This window comes from Mustela nigripes, chromosome 1 (genome assembly GCF_022355385.1).
Source record: "Mustela nigripes isolate SB6536 chromosome 1, MUSNIG.SB6536, whole genome shotgun sequence".
Lineage (NCBI taxonomy): Eukaryota > Metazoa > Chordata > Mammalia > Carnivora > Mustelidae > Mustela > Mustela nigripes.
Genome location: NC_081557.1, coordinates 33672217 through 33696661, shown reverse-complemented (window position 1 = coordinate 33696661; position 24445 = coordinate 33672217). Strand labels below are relative to the sequence as shown.

General features: G+C 37.8%; 1 protein-coding gene across 2 annotated transcripts in view; it reads right to left on the bottom strand.

Annotated features, from left to right (window-relative positions):
- Positions 1-9764: 9764 nt before the first annotated feature.
- The window catches only part of SAAL1 (serum amyloid A like 1), a 28872-nt gene continuing 14191 nt past the window's right edge, over positions 9765-24445 (bottom strand). Inside the window, exons 5-12 of one of the 2 annotated variants that reach the window (XM_059407528.1) lie at positions 23599-23658; positions 23352-23467; positions 22829-23009; positions 20613-20695; positions 20336-20524; positions 15595-15788; positions 13267-13359; positions 9765-12580 (exon numbers count right to left, since the gene is read on the bottom strand). In XM_059407528.1, coding sequence (XP_059263511.1) covers positions 12488-12580; positions 13267-13359; positions 15595-15788; positions 20336-20524; positions 20613-20695; positions 22829-23009; positions 23352-23467; positions 23599-23658 — 1009 coding nt within the window. In that variant the 3' untranslated portion in view covers positions 9765-12487. The remainder of the gene's footprint in view (positions 12581-13266; positions 13360-15594; positions 15789-20335; positions 20525-20612; positions 20696-22828; positions 23010-23351; positions 23468-23598; positions 23659-24445) is intronic. The other variant, XM_059407530.1, reaches the window with a different exon arrangement.

Genomic DNA, 24445 nt, shown 5'->3' with positions numbered 1-24445 from the left:
TGGAGCCACCTTTTCTTAGGTGCCAGATATCAGAAGACTTTACAGGCTCCATTGTGACAGAAATCAATTTTTAAAAGCCTCTGTCTTTTCTTACAAAGAGAAGCAGCCATGCCCTTAATCTGCCTTGAGTCATCACTGAGGACTCTGGCTTATGTATTATGTAACTTTTCCTTGAAAGGTAACAAGCCATAGATAATAAGATGTGTAAATAACCTGGATATGACCTGCTAAGTAGGCATTTGATACACCTGAGGGACCAAGAGGACTCACAACAAAACACGACCAGGAATAACAAAGCCTCAAAGAAGCCAGGAGTAGCCTTTGTACTTAGTAGATGATACCAGCCAATCCGCTCACACGGCAACTTAGCAAGTTCAGAGGCGCTTCAAAACGCTCCTGCACAGTGAGCTGCTCCATTCTTTCCTCTCCAGGCTGTGTGCATGCTCATCCCATTGAGGCAGGGACACACAGTCCCAGATGCTCACGTGGCCAAAGGCAAAGAAGCGGAAATTCCACATGTGGCCATTTTATTTGCCAACTGGCCCACATGTACAGCAGAAATGGTTATTGTTTGTCTCTGTAATAAAATCACTGAATAAATTTTGTAGAGCTTTAAATCAGCTTCGTAAGTGTCACCAGGCAACTCCCCCAGGAAAGACAGGGAGAATGGTGAGGTACAGAACTCCAGGGACACAGAAAAGGATCAGCGTATGAGCGTGTGTCTCTTGCAAAGGACTGGTGCTAGAAATGCTAGAAACTTTCTGCTAACCATGAAAATCCAATCATAATGCAAAACCCCAAAACCCATGGAGCCCTGACATTGGTAGCAACCAATTCTACGCCAAAGTGGAGCTCCTTCTGAAAGCACTGCAAAAATCCAATGTCACAGTCATGGACCAGAAAAACAAGGATGAGCCCACGAAAAGCGGCAGGTGTTGCTTATAAGTTTCATTTTCATTTGGTGACAGCCATAAGAGGACTGGTAATCTGCGTCTTTCCGCCACATTATACCTCTGAAAGGCTCGTGCTGGCTGAGTAACCTGCTGACTGGACCAAGAACGCCTCAAGGATACAGAAGGTCGGATCCAGGTTTTGTAGCACCTGAAGCTTATTCAATTTGGGAGACCGTTCAAGAAAATGACTAAAAATTTCACAGCTGAAATTGTTAGGCACCTCCCAGGCATTTTGGAAAGGGCTTGAGCAAGTTTGAGGCCCTTAACATAGTACCTCTCAAACTTTGTTATACATTAGACCATGTGGGGAGCTTTAAAAATCCTGATACTCAGTTTGCACCCCATACCAAGTAAATAAGAATGTAGGGAGAGGGGGCATGTGTGGTGGGGAGAGCCAGGTATCAGCATTTTTAAAATACCTTTAGGTGATTATTATGTGCATCAAACTTTGGGGACCACTGCTTAAAGGTTAAGCTTTATTAGCTTTAGGTAATTCTATCTCTGGATAGGGAGCACAGCTTTCATTTATTTAGGCAATTAACACTTATGGAACAACTGCCATATTCCAAGCACTGTATTCCCAGTCCTTGGCACTGACATGTATCTGGGAATCAGCTAATGCTTGCTTAATATCCGAATGAACTAGTTAGGCTGTTTTACATTGGAGGTTGGTTGTAAACCAGATTTGGAATTCTCCAATTTCTTTTCCTTTAGATGTGCCAGCCTTTAAAGGAACACTCTTGGTTTACTCATAACATATATATTAGGTGGTCCCTATGGATTCTGGATACAAAGTTAGTCAGCAAACCTCCAGCCTCCTAAAATGTAATGAAATCAAGTCCCGCATCGGGCTCCTAGCTCAGCAGGGAGTCTGCTTCTCTCTCTGCCTCTGCCTGCCATTCTGCCTGCTTGTGCTCTCTCTCTGACAAATAAATAAAATCTTTAAAAAATATATTTATCATCTATCATCACCTGCCCCTTTGTTTTCTTGGAAATAAACCTACGTAGAGGAATACAGAATATATCTGACTGTAGAAATACCGAAAGACGTCTGTAAAGATTCTCTTATCTATTAAAACTTTGGTAAGTCCATCCCCTCGGACTCTTTCCCCTGTTATAGGGTCTCAAAATTTAACTCATAGTGTTACTCACATGTGAAAAGGTACAGCTTCATTTTGCTTATATCAAATCTGCTATTTCTCTGGAGCCCACATCTGTTAGTAATAGGAAAATTAATAAGCCAAAGATCAATTCATTTTAGATCCAATCTATTTTAATTTACTCTGGTTCAACAAATGAAATTGATATTATCAATATTGTCAGAATTCAATCTTTAAGAATTCTTCAAGAATGGTCAATCTCAAAACAAAACAAAACAAAACAAAACAAAAAACCCCAAAAACCAAAAACCAAAAAAAAGTTTACGGTCTTAAAGAGCTTCCTCCTAAGATGGTGTCCATAGCGGTGTAACCATCAGACTTCATGGTAGATGTGAAAAGGATTGTGTTCTTTCCAACTGTGAACTCTCAGCCTCCAGAGTGCTGGCTGCTTCACCATTGCTTGCACCTATGTTCTACAGCTAATGCAGATTCAGGAGGGCTCTTCTGGCTTGGGTCAGTTTCTAGAATTCTCCCTAGGTGATGGAGCTTCATCTCATCTCCCAGTAGCACCAAAGCCTGGCGTCTCTTATATACACATCATTCTTCCAGCCTCCTGGACCAACCTTCCCTCAAACCCCCTGCCTCCAGCCTCTGCAGTGGCATCATCATGCTGTGGTACGGCAGGCCTATTGGCATGATGGCTAGCTCTCAATTCAGCAGATACCTGTATGGAGAATTCAGAGAACTTGGGAAAGCTAAAACTCAGAGCCTCCCTCTGAAGGTGGGATATGGTCAATCCCTGGAATGGAATGAGAGTAGCCTGAGACGTGGTATCTTTGTAAGGTCCCAAAGAGAGGTGTGGCAAACATTCATCTTCTGTCCTTGTCATTGAAGGTGGCCAGTGGTGGAAGGGTGCTTGTTGTTGGGCCTACATATAAACTGCAGGGAGATAACCACCGAAGAAAGGGCCAATCTATCTTTTATAATCACGTTAAGAGTAAAAAAACAAACAAACAAACCCAAATCTCCTACTGGCAGGTAACTTGCAGGAGTGAAAGTGTAACAGCACCCCAATTGGTCTTAAGGGTTAACTTGCTTCAAGCTTGTGCACTCCTTGCTTGCTAACATCAATCTCTTGATCTGTAGCAGAACTAACCTACTTTCCTTGAGATGTGCAGACCCCTGGCCTTCAGCATCAAGGACCAAACTTTCCCAGAAGATAAAGCCTGACTACATCCAAAAACAGCTGTTGCTAATGCCAGCAAGTCTACTCAGGGTCAGGTTGACAAATGACTAACCACCTGGGCACCTGCTTCTCTGGCACACAGAACCCCCTCCCTCCCTTTTCCCATGACTTCCCTGGATGGGGAATATGGTCTTTGAGACCTTCGTGTACCACCTTCCCAAGTTGCAAGCTTCCTGAATTAAGCAACCATTCCTTTCCCACCATCACCTGTCTCTTGAGTAATGATTTTCAAGTGGTGAGCAGTTGAATCTGAATTTGGAACTGGTTCTCTGTCTGGTAACAAAAGTACATCACTTCAAGGGAAGTGACATGGTCCTTGACTTTCAGGAACTGATAGAATGAACACCTATTAACTAGCTCTCTGTTTTCTTCCTATTTTGAATTGTCACCTTCTTACTCCCACAAACCAAACAGTGCTTAACACGTGTCAACTCCAAAAAAATCACAATATATTGTGGCATGAATGAATAAATGAGAAGTGTTCTACAATTCAGTTTCTCTTACTGGTTCAATAAACTTCAACAAAACACTTATTGATCACCTGTTGGAAGTTCATCTCTGATATAGAACATTTTATTAATATCCCAATGCTCCCAAGAAGAACCAAATCATCTGTCCACTGAAATCCTCTGAGGCTCAACAGCAACATTACAATTATCAGCACTGGCACAAAGGGCAAGAGAACTGGTCAGAGTGACAGTCAGGGCTAAAAAAAGAATTGAGCTCCAATTTCAGCGCCAGAAAAGAATAGATTCTAACTAAAGAAAATATTTCCCAAACTCCAAGGATGTGACAAATAAGCTCACAGCACCTTCTCTATAGTGGAAGTAGAGCAATCTAATTTGTCTGATGGCAATCACATGAGCTACAAATCCCCTTTTTTGCTTCTTCTGCATTTACTTCCAGCAGCAGGTACTCATGGCTTCATGGGTATATACTGGGTTCGCTACCAAATGTTTCTCTTCTGTTTGGAATTATATGTGCAGAGCTGTGCCCCAATTCCCATGCCTATATCCTCCCCACTATCCAGCTACTTTCTTCTGGATCTTTACATCAAGAACTGCAAAAGAGAATAAACTTCTTGGCTTCCACTGACAACACACCCTTGAATCTCCTTCTCATCCCTTCTCCAGATGAGAGGCTTTGGAAGCGAGGCAAGAGAGGAACATATTTTTTTTTTTCTTTTCCAATTAATTTCCTTTTCTTTCAAGTCTAAGTAAACTCTGGGCACAGAGCAACCAGGATGATATGATTATGGAAACTATTAATCTCTCCATCAAAGGAGAGCCAACTCATGGTTACGGAGTAATTGGCACGTTCCTCCAAAGGGCTTCTGCAGCACGATCCCCCTGGTTTCCTTTGGGGCCACAAGAGTTCAGGGTACAACTTCCTAGAACATAAAATAATCCTTGAGTGCTTCATGAATTGTTGTGGAAAATTGTGTCTTCATCCATGTGCTCTAAAGAGAGAGCAAACCCACATTAAAACATGCCCAAATTAAAAAAAAAAAAAAAATAGGGGAAAAAAAAAGTCCAAATAGAATAAAAAAAAATCTAAGATTTTCAGATTACTCAAGGTTCATCTGAAAATATGAAATCTGGATCTCTGAAAACCATTCAGATATCACTTGCTGTGGACAACAAGCAAACAGTACATCTGGAGCAAGAAGTCTTCAAATCGCTTTCAATATTGGCTACTACAATCACAAAAACTGAAATTATTTCTAGAACTGATTATGACAAACAGGACATTATCTGGTTCGTCCAAACCTCAAACAAACATTAAAAAAAAAAAAAATAGGGCATTTTGGGGACTTTGTTCCGGGGTCCACAACATCAGCAGATTTTTTTTCGCCCAATGGTAAGACAGTACAGACTTCTCCGAGATGGGGGAGTTAAAGGATTTGTTTCCTCCAGGAGTATTTGCTGATTGGCCAAATGAATGCTTGCTCCTGGGCACAGGAAAGACAAGTCCAATGCCAATCACACTTTGAAGAAAGCACATTCATGGATTTACAAATGCCACAGCCTTCCAAGTACAGTCCCAAAGGAAGAGTGAATTTACAGAGCTGCCAAATTCCTCAAATGGTATGGGGTCAACAGACAGCACTCAAAACAAAACTACCGACTCGGTGACTTATGCTAAAGCCATGTACATGAATTTTCTTGACTTGTAGACTATAATACAGCTTCATCTACCCACCCACCATGATTTCAAGGTACACTCCTTCCTGGAAGCAAGTTCATACTTCAGGAAGTCAGAACTCCTCCAGGAGAATAAAAAGTCTTCCCACTGTCCCATTGTCGTAATCTGACTAACTGAGCAGGAAACTCAGTTCTACGAAGGGTCTGTTCCCAAAATGTTTCAATTTCTTATGTAATCACATAAACCCTGAACAGTAAGAGGGAAAACCCATAAAAGTAATTATAAACAGATTCCATGATGTCAAAGAAAAACCAGCTGGGGAAAGAATTTAATAAGCAGCCTTTTTTTTTTTATTACAATAGGCTTGACGTCATTATTTATTATTTCCAGCACTACAACACAAAGCCATGTGCTATACTGTAGACCAAGATGAAAAGGATATGTAGACTTTCCTGAGTATTTTAATATTCTCTTATTGACAATAGATAGAAGATCTGAACAAGGACCAGGGACAGGAAATGATTTTAGTGATTTCATTACAGTAATAGGGAAGAGCATTTCCAATGGGCAGGGTCTGGCAGATGGTCTGAGTAAGGTTTCAACTCCTAAATAGCCTGCAGTCAACAAGTCCAATATTGATATAAGCCCAATATGTAATTAACAAGGTGTCCTAGTGAGCAGAAAAGTTTTTACAAATATATGCTGTAGCCTTAGCAGTAGAACACAGGAAGCTGGTGTTTCCAAGGTAAATTTAAACCATTTCACAAGGAAAGATATTTAGAGGCAGCAAAAGGCACATAGTAGGCTGTAGCTAAAGAGCTCTTGATGTTCCAGTACAAGTTATATTTGCAATGAGGTATCAAGTCTGGTACATCTTCACCTAATTTTACTGCTCATGAAAAATAAATGCAGTTGTAGAATTTTCAGATTCTTGAAGCTTTTCAGATCTCATTCATGAAACCCTAAAAAGCTCTATAATATATTTTGAAATCATGAAGAGTGGTGCTTCCAGCTTTGCTCCTTAAGCTAATTGCTTTGGCTATTTGGAGTCTTTTACGGTTCCACCTGAATTTTAGGACTTTTTTTTTCCTATTTCTGTGAGAAAAAAAAAATGCTCACTAGGATTTTAATAGGCATTGCATTGAGTCTATAGATTACTTTGGGTAGCATGAACATTTTAACAATGTTCTTTCTTCCACTTCATGATCATGGGATGTCTTTCTACTTATTTGTGTCTGCCTGATTTTTGTGTGTGTTTCATAGTTTTCAGTGTGTAAGTATTTCATCTCCTTGATTCCCGATTAAGGTTATTCCTAAATGTTTTATTTTTTTTGACGCTATTAAAAATGGGATTGTTTTAAAACAGACATATGGACCAATGGAACGGAACAGAGAGCCCAGAGATATACCCACACATACGCAGACAACTGATGTCAACAGTGGTGCCAAGAATACACCATGGGGAAAGGAGAGTCTCTTCAATAAATGGTGTTAAGGAAAACTGGATATCCACAAAAAGGAGGGAAACTGGACCTTTATCTTACACCATACATAAAAATGAACTCAAAATGGATAAAACTGTAAATGTAAGACTGAAATGGTAAAACTTCACAAAGAAAACGGGAAAGCCTCTTCACATTGGTCTTAATAGTCACTTCTTGGAAAGACACCAACAGAACAGGCAACGGAAGCAAACCTAGTTAAGTAGGACTACAGCAAACTAAAAGCTTCTGCATAACGAAGGAAACAATCAACAAAATGAAAAGGCAACCTATGGAATGTAAGAAAATATTTCCGAACCATGTACCTTATAATGAGCTAATCATCAAATATACAGGGAACAACTCCTTCAACTCAATAGCAAAAAACCCAAGTAACTTGAATAAAAAAATTTAGGCAAGGAAATGAAGAGACATTTCATCAGAGATTACAAATGGCCAAGAGGTATATGAAAAGATACTCAACATCACTATTCACCTGGAAAATGCAAATCAAAACCAAAATGAGAGATCACTTCATACCAGACACAGGATGGCTATCATTAATACAAAGATAACAAGTATTAATGAAGATGTGTAGAAAAAGGAACACTTGTATACAGTTACTATGAACAGAAACTGGTACAGCCACTATGGAAATATTATGGAGTTTCCTCAAAAATATAAAAAATAGGGGTGCCTGGGTGGCAGAGTCAGTTAAGCGTCCAACTCGGGTTTTGGCTGAGATCGTGATCTCAGGATTGTGAGACTGAGCCCTGTGTCAGGATTCTCTTCCCCCCCACCCCCTGTCCCTCCACCTACTGTGCACTCTCTCTCTCTAAAATAAATAAATCTTTAAAAAAAAAAACTACCATTGACCCAGCAAACTTACTTCTGAGTGTATATCCAAAGGAACTGAAATCACGATCTCAAAGAGCTTATCTGCACTCCCAAGCTCACGGAAGCATTATTCACTAAGCCAAGAGAGGGGTCAAACCTACAGATGGAAGAAACAGATGAAGAAAAGGAGGTATCTACACACAAAGGAATATTATTAAGCCTTAAAAAAGAATAGTATATTAAGTACTCAGCTTGCATCAGTTCCATTAACCTTCTATTGGCCATTACGTAAATACATAAAAGCGGGGCTAAGGGGGCGCCTGGGTGGCTCAGTGGGTTAAGCTGCTGCCTTCGGCTCAGGTCATGATCCCAGGGTCCTGGGATCGAGTCTCACATCGGGCTCTCTGCTCAGCAGGGAGCCTGCTTCCTCCTCTCTCTCTCTCTGCCTGCCTCTCTGCCTACTTGTGATCTCTCTCTGTCAAATGAATAATAAAAAATCTTTAAAAAGAAAAAAAAAAGCGGGGCTAGGAATTTTAGAGAGTGTAGAGAGTGTAGAGAAAAAGGACTTTGGTCCTTCCTGTATTGTTAGGATTTTGAAAAATGGTGTTCACATATTACTCGTGTTAATAAAAAAAATCTGTCAGCAAACAAGTAAATAAATAATTCAGGAAAAGTAACTTAAAAAAATAAAATAAAAAATAAAGTTAGGGGCTCCTGGATGGCTCAATGGATTAAAGCCTCTGCCTTCGGCTCAGGTCATGATCCCAGGGTCCTGGGATTGAGCCCTGTATCAGGCTCTCTGCTCAGTGGGGAGCATGCTTCCGCCCCCCCCCTGCCTGGCTCTCTGCCTACTTGTGATCTCTGTCTGTCAAATAAGTAAATAAAATCTTAAAAAAAAAAAAAAAGTTTAAATCACTACAATTTAAATTTTCTAGTAGTCATTTAAAAAGCTAGAAAGAAAAGATGCAATTTAATAATGTATTTATAACTGGATATATCCAAAATATTATCTTTTAATATGTAATCCATATAAAACATTGATGAAAAATATTGTATTACTTTTTTCTTATTACTTTTCCTAAAGTCCGATATGTATTTTATATTTATCTCAATTTGGACTAGTCATATTTCAAGTGTTCAGTAGCCATGTGTGTCCAGAAGATACTGTACTTGGTAACAGCATAGCTGCAGACCCTTAACAGTATTATATCAAAACATCAGACCCAGAGACTCATGCACGTTTGCATACTCATTATATTAAAGTAAAACCTTCATTAACCAAAATGAGTAAAGAATGAAAAATTAAAACTGACTGCTTTTGATTGAATTATGTTTAGGGTAGGGTTTTTCCCCTAATATATATCATGGGTATGTATATCTATATCTTTCCATTATATATATAATATACATATTTTATATATATATATATATATATATATATATATATCCTAAGGAAGTCCTTTTCTCGATATTTAGCATAAATATATTAAATACATATTTACAAATGAAGAAAAAAATTCTATTGGCCAAAGCAAAGTGACTTGGCCAAATTCAAAGTCAAGGAACACAGAAGTATACTCTACCCACTGAGAAGCCACGGAATGAGAATGAGTACACAGAGGTGAAGACTTGAGAACAATGATCAAATCTGCTACAGGTTGCACAACTTTTTCTATCTGTCCCTCTATGAGACTGGTGGGGAGGGGCAAAAGGAAAATATGTCCTAAGTGTTTGGTCTTAAGTGGTTTAGATACTTCAAAAATCAAACTCTAATTTAATTAGAAATAGAACAACATATTTAACATAATAACCCAAGTTCATTTTGTACATTTCCCCTTCTCTGCAACAAAGTATAGTAAAAGTTTTCATTTCATTTGTACATGTAATTCCAAATTTCATATTTAAGCTCCTGGAGAAAGCACCATTTCAAAATATCACCTGTAATTAATGCAAGTCCTAAATTTGGGGGGTGAATTCATCAGACTGTATAGTATTAAAAAGATTCAGCATTGCTCATCTTTTATTTCTTTAAAAAACTATTATAATTTATAGATTTAGGAAGTTTGCAAACATATCAAAATACGAAAATATACAATACCTTATCATGTTACAAGAGCAATTAGTAACAAGTGACAGGGCAGGTCCAAGGAAGAAATGGGAAACAGAAAATAACCTGGACATTCCGAACCTTCCCAAATATATTCTTTTTCTCCCTTGGTGACTTACCCACTTGGAGTGGCACTCTTTCCCTCAGACAGCTAGGAGCTTTCTGCTTCCCTTTTAAAATGTGCTATTTCTAAAACAAAAGGCGAAATTCATATGCACTCAAGTAAACATGACTAACAACTTGGGAATATTACTCTTACAGGGTTTTTTGTACCTTTCACCTTAAACTTCAAGATAAAATGGAATTCTTAGTACTAGCTAGCAGGTATCATTGGCAGATCCTCTGAGCTCACCCTACAGGAACTGGTAATTTTATCTTTCAGAAACTAACAACAGGAGAATTGAGCTCCAGCCAGCCTTGACCAGTTTGGGCTCAACCACTAAGCCAACACTTGTGCAGATGGGCCATAAAGTGTCCGAGAGTTACCTCTGCCTCATCATGTTAATATCTCTGCTCCAGAAGGAAGACAAGCTTCCTAACACAACACACAATGCATGTTAGACATATTTTCTAAGTATGTATGTGTGACCTTCTACCCGCCTCTGCTTGCAATGATAAAGGTCTGCCTCTGAATATTCATCTCAAATCCTAAATAAAAAGAGCTCCCTTACCACTCCTCAAGGATCACAGCTTTGGAAGTTATTCCTAATGTTCTGTTGCAAAGAAAGATTACTTTGTTTGATAGCTCCACCTGGTGTAGCCTCTATCTGTAAGGCACCAAGGAGCAAACTCACATTAGTTCACATACACAGGAAGTGACTTCACCAGTGCCCTTGAGATCTCACGTTAAATACAGTCACATTCAGCCTAGGATAAGGTCAGCACAGAAGACATGAAAACCTATAGCGTAAACCTACTAATCACAGTTAACAGTAAGATTTTAACTTTATATTCATTTCTTTTCAGCAGGAATATTTTCAACAATAAAACTACCTCCAAACTGGAAATTGTGTATCTCTTCTCAGTAATGGTATGTCCTAATGTTTTATCAGCAAAAGTCACTTAAAGAAAAAAGACAAAATGTGAGATAAGACCAAAGCTAGAAAGATTCTGCAATAAACTGAGAAGGGGCTATATACCAGAAGAGGGGTTTAAAAAGATGGCTGTGCTTTTTATGCAAAGGAGGAGGCTGGGAAGCTAGCACAGTAAGAGGATCCAAAGCTCACCTCATCTCATAAATAAAACTAGATTAATAGTCACAGCTGCGTAAACAATCCAGAAAACTACCTGAAGACTGGTAAAAAGCTAGCTTTGTTATTCATAATTCATATTTTCTTAAAAACTCTACTTTCAGTAACTAAATAATGCAAACTGCTTCCCTAAGAATAGGGAATAGCTTCCCTGGCTGTCTTTCTGCACAGATCTTATTTTGAAGCACTATACAAGGATAAAAATGTTATGTGAGGGAAATCACATGAAGCCCAGTTTGCATACAGTCCGAAGTTCTTAAACTCCCTCCATCTTAATTTAAATAACTCCGAACTCACTCAAGCAAAACATTTTCTGAAATCTAACCACTGGAATTATGCTGAAAATAGAGATTTTTGCTAATACACTTTCATCAAAATGTTACATTTCTATCTTCATAGTTACAACATTAAAAAAAAATGAACTGTATAAACTAAAACCTGCTTCTGAGTTAGTTGTTAATGACAATCTAGCACACAATCAACACAATTTAGAATCGCAAAAGGCTAAGATATGCTTGTATACTGTAGCAAAAATCACAGACTGACTATCAAAAAGCCTTTCAGAACTCTTCATGCTTCTCTCTTTAAGAGCCGGGGGGGGGGGGGGGAGACTTTATTTCAAATAGCTGCAGTTAGGGATGGCCATCAACACAGTTCCGGGCAGGGAGGAATGTCCTTTACAAATATGAAGGTAAGGACTTCGAAGGACAAAGTCCCTTTACCTCTTTCTCCTTTTTCCTGCCTGAATGTGGATGGAAGATCCAAAGATGTTAAAGTCCCCTTAACCAATAAATATGAACACAAAGGTCTACACACAGACTACATGGGGAGGCAAAAGGAATCAGGATCCCTGAGTCAACAAATTTGGTCTAGACTGCTCACCACTGGATTTCTTATTGCATCAGACACATAAAAGCTATCAGATTAAGCTCTTAGAGTAGGGTTTTCTATTTGTGCAGCTGAATGTACTTGCAGGGGAGACAAACAGAAAATTCTCACATAAAAATCAAATTAAAAGGTATGAAGAAAATCCTTACCAAGTCCTCAACCTAAAAAGAACCTCAATGATAAGCTTGTATTTGGTTTTTTTTTTACCTAAAGAAGACAACTAACACAAAACCATACCTCCCCCCACCACCGCCCCACCAAAAAATGCATATGGGGTGGTGTATTTGACAGCAGAGGAAAACTCCAGATTCTAATGCCGAATTAAGTGAGAGAAGACTGGGGCAGAGAGAAGGGTATAGGTGTAATACCAGACAATGAGGGTCCAACAGGCTTCACCTAACATCTCCTACATGTCAATTTCAACTGTCAGTGCCAAAAGTTAAGTTCATTTATTGGGCAGAGGAAACTCCAAATCAGTGTTTAAGTCTGAGCCTTCAAACTTGGGAAGCTTTTCTCCAGGTCATCAGCAAGAGTTTTATCAACTTCATGTAGAATTTTGAGAAAGTCTTCTATCTGTGAGTCAAACAAAAGAGCCAAATAAATACAAGTAGAAGAAAATGTGGTTTTAAAATACCAGCTGTTGACTATATGTTCTACCTATGGTCTCTAAAGAGTCCAGAGGAAAAGAAATGTGACAGATCCCCAGATGACAATAATACGGATTCCCAGGTAGTCCCCTGAAACATCAAAGTGACTAGCCCTTACCATTTAGTTTTATCTTGAACTACGATTTATACCCCCACTGCTTCCCCTTTAGCGTCCATTACTGAGTTTTATTACCCTACTCCTTGTTGACATGGCTTCTCATTCCCACATTCCATACTTCATTTTCATACTTCAAAAGTTCCTATTTTAAAACTATCTCTAATGGTAGCAAATGTAATGGAATCTGATGAACCACAAAAACCTACTGTTCATTCTTACCCAAGAATCTTATCTTTGCTTAATGTATATGTGATTTACTTTATAACAGTAAGATGTCCAATAAATTCAGTGTTGACTCCTTTCTCTTAAATTAGAATCACTACTCAGGCTACTCTCATGAATTACCCCACAGTCATCTATCTGAGCAAGGCACTAAGTTATGTGAATTGTACGCACGATCTTTCTTGACAATGGCCTCAGAGAGCAAGCACTTACATAAAAACAATACAGTAATCCTCTAATACTCAGCCACCTATACATTTACTCATACTTACCACTGGACTATAAAAAGGAAGAAGGTTTTGAAATGCACAGGAACACTTCTCTTTGCTTAACTGGCCCTCCTTTAGTCCCTGAGCCACAGTCTCCTAAAACAAGCAAAGATTTAATGTTAAAAAAGGAAAATTTCTGAAGCTTTATCTGAATAATAAATACAAATCAGTATATGCAACTCCCTACTGATCCTACGGGCATTTCAAATGCCTCAAGCTGAGCCCAACATCATTCCTCATTATGTAACCCAAACACTGTTCCACTGTATTCCTTATTTTAGGAAAAGCCACTGCCACCCACCCACCCACCCGGCTACACAAAGCAATAATCTAAGATACAGCCAAGATTTTTCCTCCTCCTCTGCTGCTGCTGACCCCTCCTCCTAAGAGTTTAATTCTACTCTATTAAATCTCTCTCATCCCACCCTCTTCTTTCCACCAACCCTTCTGATGTTTAGGGTCTTATTATTTTTCAGATCACTCTTGAAGATTACCACCCATGAGAGCCTGCTGGTTGGTCTGCAGGCCTCCAGCCTCAACTTTAATCCTCTCTCATGCTTTTGGAGTAATCTTGCTAAACAGATCATCTCACTTGATCCTTAAAACAAAAACCTTCAGTAGCTCCTCAGTCCTCAAGATTAAATCCATATTCCATTAGTATGGCACATAAGAATTTTACATATCCCTGGTTTATTCTCAGTCCACCTTCTTTCTATATTCCTGTCACTTAAAAATAAACATCCCTCCAAAACCAAAAAGCATTAACAAAAGTCACTGCAAAAAATGTGAAAAATACTTGCAATGAATATGCAAAAGATATTATTATTGCCCAAGAGTTCATGTAAATAATCAAAATAGATAAATTTATAAACTAGGAAACACAGATAATATACAACTATATGGGGGGGGTGCCCGGATGGCTCAGTGTATTAAGTGACTGTATTCAGCCCAGGTCATGATCCCAGGGTCCTAGGATTGAGCCCTATGTTGGGCTTCCTGCTCAGCAGGGAGTCTGCTTCTCCCTCTCACTCTGCCCTTCCATCCACCCCTCAACCCTGGCTCAAGCTCTCTCTCTCTCAAATAAATAAATAAAATCTAAAAGAAAAAAATATATATATAGGGGAAGATGTTCAACCTCACTAATAAAAAATACAAATCAAAATAAGGCACAATTTCTCACCTACTGAACTTTACATGATATAAAAATTGTAATACCTAATAGTAAGAATCTTGTAAAGCCAACATTTTCACATAAATACATTTGGGCAATATGCAGCTATTAAGCCTCAGCCATCTTCACTTGTACAATAGCAAGCCCAGGAATCTAACTTCCAAAAATATATACTCAAGTAATAACCTCTCTCTAGAAAAAGCAGAATAGTTGACCAAAAAACCAAATTAACAGAATAACGGAAACTTCTTTCAGGAAATATTCTTCTTAAAAAAATGCAATGAATGTGCATATATTCTTCAAAGTTATATTGAAATTTTTTTCTAAACATATGGATAGAAAGCATGCTCAAAGGAAGAATATGCTAACAATCCTGAGCAAACTCAGGAAGAACAGCCCTTAAAACAAGTCTCAGTAAGTTATGAAAACCAATTTTTTTTTTTTTTTTTTTACAAAAAACAAACTGACTTTCAATGAAAGGTCTTTCAGTAAATTTAGACTCTGGAAAAGGGCTTGTAACAACGTTTTGTGAAAAGAGCAGCCTATAAAATTCTATATACTGGATTTTAAGTATGTGAAAAACATATACAAACATACCAAACCATATCAGTTGCCACATTAAGATTATCAAGTTAGAGTGATAACTTTTTTCTTTCTCTATTTCACCCAATTTGTGTAATATTCGAGCAAGAAAGCATAGGCAGGGGGAGCAGCAGAGGGAGAGGGGAAGCAGACTCCTGCTGAGCAGGGATCCTGATGCAGGGCTCCAACCCAGGACCTGGAGATCATGACCTGAGCTGAAGGCAAACACTTAACCGACTGAGCCACCCAGTTGCCCCATTATACTACCTTTTTTTTTTAAAAGATTTTATTTATTTATTTGACAGGCAGAGATCACAAGGAGGCAAAGGGGCAGGCAGAGAGAGAGAGGGAAGCAGGCTCCCCGCTGAGCAGAGAACCCGATGCGGGACTCGATCCCAGGACCCTGAGACCATGACCTGAGCCGAAGGCAGCGGCTTAACCCACTGAGCCACCCAGGCGCCCCATGCCCCATTATACTACTTTTATGTTAAAAAAATTATACAGTGATAGTAAAGTTTGGAGCATTAAGCAATCCATACTTTCTTTTGCTGAAGAAACCATCAATACTTCTTTCTTACCTTTGTTAAAACCTGAAAAATATTAGAAAGAAATTCACATGAAATATCCTTTAAGATTTTCAAGTGGAAATCATCTTGGGTTAAATCAGACTTTTTTGTTTCTTCAGTGTTAGAATCTACTGAGTTCTCTGGTTTCTTCTGACAATGTTCCATGTTTTGTAAGACACGAATCAGGCTGTCGATTAGAGGAAGATCTAGTGTACAAACAGATCAAGAAGCACAGAATTAGGGAGACAAACCATAAAAGACTCTTAATCTCACAAAACAAACTGAGGGTTGCCGGCGTGGGAGGGGGGTAGGTAGAGGGTGGTGGGGTTATGGACATTGGGGAGGGTATGTGCTATGGTGAGTGCTGTGAAGTGTGTAAACCTGGTGTTCACATACCTGTGCCCCTGGGGCTAATAATACATTATACGTTAATTTAAAAAAAATAAAAAATTTAAACAGAAAAAAAAAAGCAGCACAGAATTAACCAGTTAAATTTGGTCTTTCCTCCTTTTGTTGACTGATTGATTCATTCACCAGTACTGAACAACTTATTGGTGGCTATACAGTTTACTTTAGGTACCAGAGAGATGATGACAAACAAGACCTGAGGCCTTGAGCCTTCAAGAGGCTCCCATTTTCATACTCTCAAATAAACTAATGAATAGAACAGATCATCTCAGCTTTGGCTGAGTTCTACCTATGAAGGAAATTAAAGGGGAATATAATAAAGCCGCCAGTCAGGGAAGCTCTCTGAGGTGCGAACTACAGGAGAGGCATCAATGCCAAGAGCCCAGGAAAACGTTTTAAGCAGAGAGAAGTTAAATGCAAAAATTCCAAAAAGGAAATGGCCTGAGGAACAAAAAAAGCCACTGTGGTTCAAGCCAAGGGAAGCAAGGGGGAAGGAGGGCACGAGACAAGTTTAGACAGCTGAGCAAGAGTCCCATCATGCAGTGCCCTGGAAGCCACAGTGAGAAAAGGATTTGAATTTTAAACTTTTTGTCATCGACATCTTAAAGCTTTTAAATTGTGTATTTCTTTAAGTTAAAGTTAAATTTCAAAAACAGTATGATTTCTTAAAAGACTGAATAATCATTTTAATTAGCCTCTAATAAAAACTGAACATAAAAAATAAAACTAAAGCTCAACCTCAAAATATATGTTATAGCATGAACACGTTGAATCTCACTTTGATCCAACTACTGATTCTAACCCAACCATTTGTGCATCACAATTACAAATCCAGGAAACAAAATTTTCTGTAGCACTGAACTCAGTATATTGATTTTAAACAATCTAACTTCACTTCCAGATCTACGTCATTTATAGAACATGAAAGTGACATTTTTTTTATAATTAAAGAAATCAAAAAACTAGGGAAATCTTGTCCCTTATTTCTCAACTCAATGTCACCTCTTCAAAGCACCCATCCTGTGGGGTTGCTTTACTACAGTCCCCTAGCATTTATTCCTACTCTCTTCCTTGTGTTGTCACTAACTCTTGACTCTAACTCTCAGTTCTTTACTCCCTGATGTCCTTGTAAGTCACATCAATCTACATACCATTCTTCTTTCTCACCCCCAGCCTGAACTCTGCAAAGCCCTTATTCAAAGCTTAGGGCAGGATGATGGGTGACAGCTATTTAGTGGCTTCGAGTTCAAAGAGCGTCTTTTCACTCTCTCCCCAATCATAAAAATCATACATAAAGTTTCAGGAAGTTGAGGAGGGGGAGATAAAATACACCTAAACCCATAACATCAAGAAAGATATGTTCCTAATATTGCAAATAAAAACTCATGATTTTCAACAGAAAACATATATATATAAGGAGATAAGAAAGACCATCCACCAAGGGGGAGGAGGGGAGAATATAAGCAACAAAAAACAAATGCCAGCTTAGATCAAATTAGGAGACAGCAGAAACCTCAAAGACAAGGTAAGCGGAAATCGTGTCAAAGTAGTGTCAATCAAGCAGAAGGTGCAGAAGAAAGTGACCAAAGGTTGCCCAAGGCTGTGAAACAGCCAGAAAAGTCCATTTTTTTAAGGTACAGCACATACTCTGAGGTGCAAATCCAGAATCCCCTGTATGCAAGAGCAGGAATGGAATGTGCAAGATAGCAGCCGGAGCTCCCCTGGGGGTTCTACCTTTGGGGGTTCTAAGAAAAAGAGGAAGAGGGGGTAAATGAGTAATCCCAGAGACAAGCCATATTTACAGGAAGCAAATGGCAATGGGAAAGTTAAGACTTAACCATAGCCATCTGTCACCTGGTAAAAAGAGCAGAAAAACTCACAGACCCAACTCCTATTAGCCTAGATGACAGCTTTAGCTGCTTTCCTATGTGAACTCCCTGCAAATGGCTAGTCCAGGAAAAACAAGTCATTCAAAGATGAGTCAGCAAAAGGAAACCAATATAGGAGCAACACAAAGACATTTTAAAGAAAAAAGAAAAGGGACAAGAAAAAAAAAGATGAAGAATACCAAAAGAGGCTGTCATGGAAGCTTACACATATTACGATAATATTTAGCTGTAAGTTTTAAAACAACATGTAATCAAGCACCAAGCAGACATAGAAGAGCTCAGACTAAGAAATGAACAAAAGGAGAGGACACCTCAGCTGGCAGAACTCAAGGAAGAGGTTAACAGAAAAATTCAAGCCACCACTGAAATGAAGGCAAAGCTGGCAGGGGAGCACAAAGGAGGGAAGACATTGCTCAAAACACAGAAAGGCACAAGGATGTCAGAAAGACAGAGGGGCAAAACAAAGGGAATGAGAATAAAGAGTGCTTTGTTTTGTTTTTTTGGTGAAGAAAATTAAAATTATGAAAGACTAGAAAAGAGATCCTACACAAAATTACTGCTTTCGAAGAAAAAACTTAAAAAGATATTTTAAAATATAATTCAGGAATGCCATCCCTGAGACTTGAATTTGTTATTTGAAAGTACCAGAAAAAACTGATAAGGAATTGTTAACAGTGAAATACATTTTCTGATATTAGATTTTAATGATTTTTTTTAAATATTTTATTTTTTTGACAGAGATCACAAGTAGGCAGAGAGGCAGGCAGAGAGGAAGAAGCAGGCTCCCCGCTAAGCAGAGAGCCCGATGAGGGGCTCGATCCCAGAACCCTGGTATCATGACCTGAGCGGAGGCAGAGGCTTTAACCCAGTGAGCCACCCAGGCGTCCCGAGATTTCCATGATATTTTAATGATTTTTTTAAAGACTGGAGAGTAGTTATAATTCTATTTTTGGAGCAGTCATAATTATAAAGGTAACCATTAGACCAAAAATATTCACCTTCCTAAATGTTAGATCCACATACACAAACCATATATTGGTTTATTTAAATGTAAATATACAAAATGGTGCTCCTAAACATTCATTTTTTTTTCAGTTTTCAGGTTTTTTTTATTAAAAACTTAATAAAATAAGAATAGATTAATTTCTCCTTAAATGGTAAAATGTAAATAGTAGTATCATGACTAATGGTTAAATATTAGAATCATTTCCAGTAAAGTCAGGAAAAAGGTAAGGATGTTTTTCTACTACCAGAGGCACAAGGCTACCTACTAAGTAAGAGAAAAAATCAGAGGCAGAAAAATGATATCTAACTTAAGAAAAGACAAAAAGATGTCTAACTTAAATCCAAAGCAGTATCAGAGAAAACCCACAATTATCACAGAAACAACTATTAAAAATATTAAGAAAACTCAGTAAGGTTACTATGGGATGCAAAATTAATATACAGAAATCAATAACCGTCATATATTCCAACAACAATAATTAATGGAAAAAAAGATGTCAAAGACATTAGCAACCCAAAAGATATAATAACTAGGAATAGGCCTAATAGAGATATGCAAGGTCTTTATGAAGAAAATTATAAAATGGTACTAAGAACATATAATAAGACTTGAACAAATGGAAAAACATGTTCTTAAGCACTATAAATTGAACATGATCATAATAAAAATATCAGGAAGATTTTTGTTTTCATAACCTGTTAATCAAATTCAGTGTTAAATAAAAATAATAGTCAAAAACATTCTGAAAAATTAGGATGAAAGGGGACTATCCTTACTCAACATTAAAATATTTAAAAACTATGGCTATTTATTGCTCATGAGTAGAGCAATAAAAGGGAATAAAATATATAGGGAAACTCAGGACATAGGAAACTCAGAACATAATAAACTTCAAATCAGTATAGATAAACTGGTTTATTCACAAACTGATGCTAATAAGACAACTGAGTAGCCATCTGGAAAAAAGGCTGAAACCATACTTCACATGTCACACCTGAATAAATTCTAGATGGATTCTATATTTAATTTTAGTCATTTAAAAAAAAATCTGTGAAAGACACAATAAATTCTAGATAGATTCTATATTTAATTGTAGTCATTTAAAAAAAATCATTCTGTGAAAGACATTGTTTATATAGGAAAATATTCAAGTTATACTTCTAAATGAGAAAAGTTGCCTAAAAAGCAGGACTTAAAGATATATATGCGTATGAGTATACAGTAATGATCTCCGGATAGTGGATTTACAAGTGCTATGGGTCCTTTTATAAACTTTGCAATTTTTTTTGTATTAAGCATGTAATATTTTTATAATCAGGGGAATAAAAGCACTAAGAAAGAAACCAACCAACCAACCAACCAACCATATGAACAATAATCATAAGCCTGGGCTTTAAAATCTGACAGAGTAAGAACAGAACTTACTTTAGTGAACTAAAATGGTACTTGCCTTCTTCTATCTTTAGATACTCTTGTTCAGCCCGTGACGCGTAGATAGCAGACAACACTGAATAAACAGAAGCTAGCACTGTTTTCTGTTCTTGAAGTATGATGGGTGGATCATCAGACTGGCAAAATTCATGGCAGACCAGGTCAAAAAGTAAATTCCAAGTGTCTTTTCCAGTATCAGGACACTGTACTTAATAAAAACGATAAAGCAAATAGTATTCTAACAAGAGCAAACAATTCAAAGAGTAACTCCAGTAGTTCCCCATAAAACACCTTACCAATTGCTTGAATTCCATCATCCACTGTGGTAAGCAGCTGTAAGATATGCATGTAAACATCAAGCCCTTCTGGATTTTCAGAACTACATACAAAAAGCAAAAGCACTGAATCAACAACTCTATGGGACGCAATCATTCACTGATTCAACAAATACCACTCTGTACTAGTCACTGCCCCAGGTGCTGAGGATCAATCAGGGAACAGCAAAGTTTCAGTGCTCACCGCAGCTTACATTTCCATGATGGGATGTGGGGGGGTGTGGGGAACAGTCAAAACATAAGGAAATATTTTGGAATATAATCAACACACAAGAATGAGAAGTAAAGCTTTTTGGCCCCATCCCACAAAAACAACAATGATACTTCCTCATTCTGGCATACTGGAATAATCAGGATGAAAAACAACTAAAACATTTATATGAAGAATGAAAAGCCCACTGCTGCAAGCACCAACAGTAATGACATTCTCAAAACTCCATAACTCCCCTAGCTCCCTCGCTAAGAATACTAAAACGATGTTAAGCATAATTTTTGTGATCAACAGCTTGGATTTCTAGAAATCCACAATCTTAGTTCCTCAAAATGTTAAGTAAAAAACAGTGAACGATAAAAAAGATAGTTCAGCAAATACTTTATAAACTACTATTTTCAGGCACTATGTTAGCAGCTGGGAAAACAGATGTATAAAACACTGTTTCTATCTTCATAAAGTTTATAATCTAAAGTAAAGAAGAGAGGGGCGCCTGGGTGATTCAATGGGTTAAGCCTCTGCTTTTGATTCAGGTCATGATCTCAGGGTCCTGCGATCAAGTCCCAAATCAGGCTCTCTGCTCGGCAGGGAGCCTGCTTCCTACTCCCCTCTCTCTGCTTGCCTTGCTGCCTACTTGTGATCTCTCTCTGTCAAATAAATAAATACAATCTTTAAAAAAAAAAAAAAGAGAGAGAGCTTCTTTCAAAAAAAAAAATAGAGAATTAATGGGCAATTATGATAAAGTGATATGAATATAATACTAAGAGAAGCCCAAGGTACTAGAGGACCACAGAGCAAGCAGACTTAATTGTCTGGAGAGTAAGGAAGGGTATCCTAAGACAAATGACGTTCAGGCATAGAGCTGCAGTAGAAGTGTCTGAGGTAAATGAGACATGATATGCAAAGGCGTGGAAGCGAAAGAGCTCCATTTCATTGATGAAAGAAATTTCACATGATTAAAACACATAACACAATAAGGATGAAGAACACTACATCCTTGTGAGCCATGCTTTAAAAAGAAAATCTGGACCTCATCCTAAGGAAGGCCATGTCTGAAGCATGAAAAGTGAAATGATGAGCATGTGCTTTGGAAAGATGGCTCTACAGTCTGGGCTTGGAAGGAGCAGCCCTGATGTAGGGAACTCAGGTGAGAAAATGCTGCAGGTGTCTAGATGAGAGACAGTGACGGGGTGATGGCATGGAGAGGATCCTATAAAAGTCAGGAACAAGTTTTGGGAGGTTGACTGGCCAGGAAAAAGAATAGGATAGGGAAGAAAAGTCAGTAATGACTTCCACATCCTCTGAATGGGATAATGATTGCATCATTCACTGAGAATAAGAACAGTGAAAAAGGTTTTGAGGAAAGACCATAAGTTTAATCCTAACTTGGATAAAGGACATAAAATTCACAGACTTTCCTATGCATTATTAAGCACAAAAAATAAACAACTGACCATTAAGCAGTTCAATTCACAAGTTAATTTTCTAGTGACTAGCAAGAAAGTTTCAATGATCTACATATAACACCTAGTAATCACTCTTGGCAAGACATCAGAGCCCAAAACTCGATCACTATCCAAGACTGACATACATACATAAAACAAGAAAACAAATGATGTCTGACAATAACTAAAAAAGCTTAATGTCTGATGGAAAACAAAACCTAAGAAAATTTTTTCTCTTTGATTTAAATTACACAAAATTGCAGAAAATTTTAAGACTGTAACCATAATTAATGCTGGAAAATAGCCTATAGCCAAGTAGTGTTATAATAGGTACTTTATAACCATTAGGATTTTTTAAAACAGCAGACACACTGTCATCACAAATGTTAGTAGTAAATCCAACCTGACAAAGACTAACGGGATGTTATTCATCCTGCTGAAAAGAAACTAAAACCTACATCTAAGGGTATTTCTAGCAATTGGATTTTCCCCGACCATTTTGCACAAAAGCACTCACTTACCGTACTTGTTTCGCAGCTTCAAGTACACATGGCACAATCTTAAACACTGGCTGCTCTTCAGAATCTTCCTGGGGAGGGTCCAGAGGCTGAACAGCCCCATTTTTAATCCATTCTAACATTAGCTTCTCATCCAAATCAAAAAGCTTGTCTACAACCTCCCCGACTTTGACCAGCAAGTCAACTGCAGACAATGAGATATTGAAATGAGAAACAAAATTTTAAGAGCAGTAAGTTTAGTCAAAATTCCTAAAGCTATTCCAAGAAAACCAAATCTTGCCAAAGCATTACTTATTCAGAGGGCAATTTATTCACCTCCTTTGTCTAAATGTGCTTGTCTTCCTTCATTTTTAAATGAGGACTTGTCAGTATCCTGGCAGCTTAAGAAGCAATTTTATGTCTTGAATCGAAATACTTTCTCACCTTAGCCTTAACACTTCTTTTACGCAACTTCCAGAAACAGTTACATGGCTTCCTAACAATTAAATATAACCAAAAATTGTTCCTAGATTACACGGTGACTTACCATTTGTTGAACTTGACATAATGAAACAAATGCTATCATAAATAGCTGGATATTCCCGGATTCTTTCAACCCAGACACTGGCCACTTCTGTCTGGGAAAGACAAGTAAGCAACAACCTACAAGATAAACATGAGCGTAGTATCTATGTTTGAAAAACAGTAAAGGAAATTCAAGAATGAAGAATTAACTCTATTGTCCTAGATTCCTGTATGAGTGACTATACAGAATCCATAGCAAGAAAGCATACCGGCTTGTTTCCAGAAGAGTAGGAGGGTCTGAATCATACAAACAGTGCAGTAACACCTGTCTATAAAAACAAAATAAGTTAACCCAATATGGATCTCTTCTCTCGTTTCAAATGTCTAGGTAATTTAATTCTTTCAACTTTTCATTTCGAATTAAAGTATATATATATAAGAAAGCTTATAGATATAAATTTATACTTAATGACTAATTATCAAGCAAACACATATTTACAAAAAACAGAACAGTACTACATCTCCATAGCCTTTGTGTGTCCCTTCCAAATCACAATTCTTTTTCCCACCTAGAAATGACTACTACCTGAAATTTTCCAGCAATTTTATATTTGCTTTACTCCATAGTTTTATTATTCAATATATTTTGGCTCTGAATTTTATGTGAAAATTTTATGTGAAAAAATTATACTGTATGTGCTCCTTGTAGTCTTAGTTCTTTTGCTCAACACCATGTCTTTAAGATCTACCCATGTTTTCCCACAGTGATCATTCTTTGATTCATTGCGACAGACATTCCATCATATGAATATAAGACAATTTATTTTTCCAGCCTACTGTTGATGGATCTATGGGTTGATTCTAACTGGAACCATAACAAGGAATGCTCCTCTAATACATTTTGGCTGATATACATATGCACAGTTTATCTTACCATATACATATGAGTGGAACAGTTTGATCACAGCATCTGCACTGCCTATCTTCCAGTTTAACAAAATAATGCCCAATTTCTCTAAAGTGGCTAAACAAATTTATATCCCATCACTGATGTAAACTGTTCCATATTTATCTTAACATGACTCATTAGATTTTTGATAGGGACCACTAGAGGCT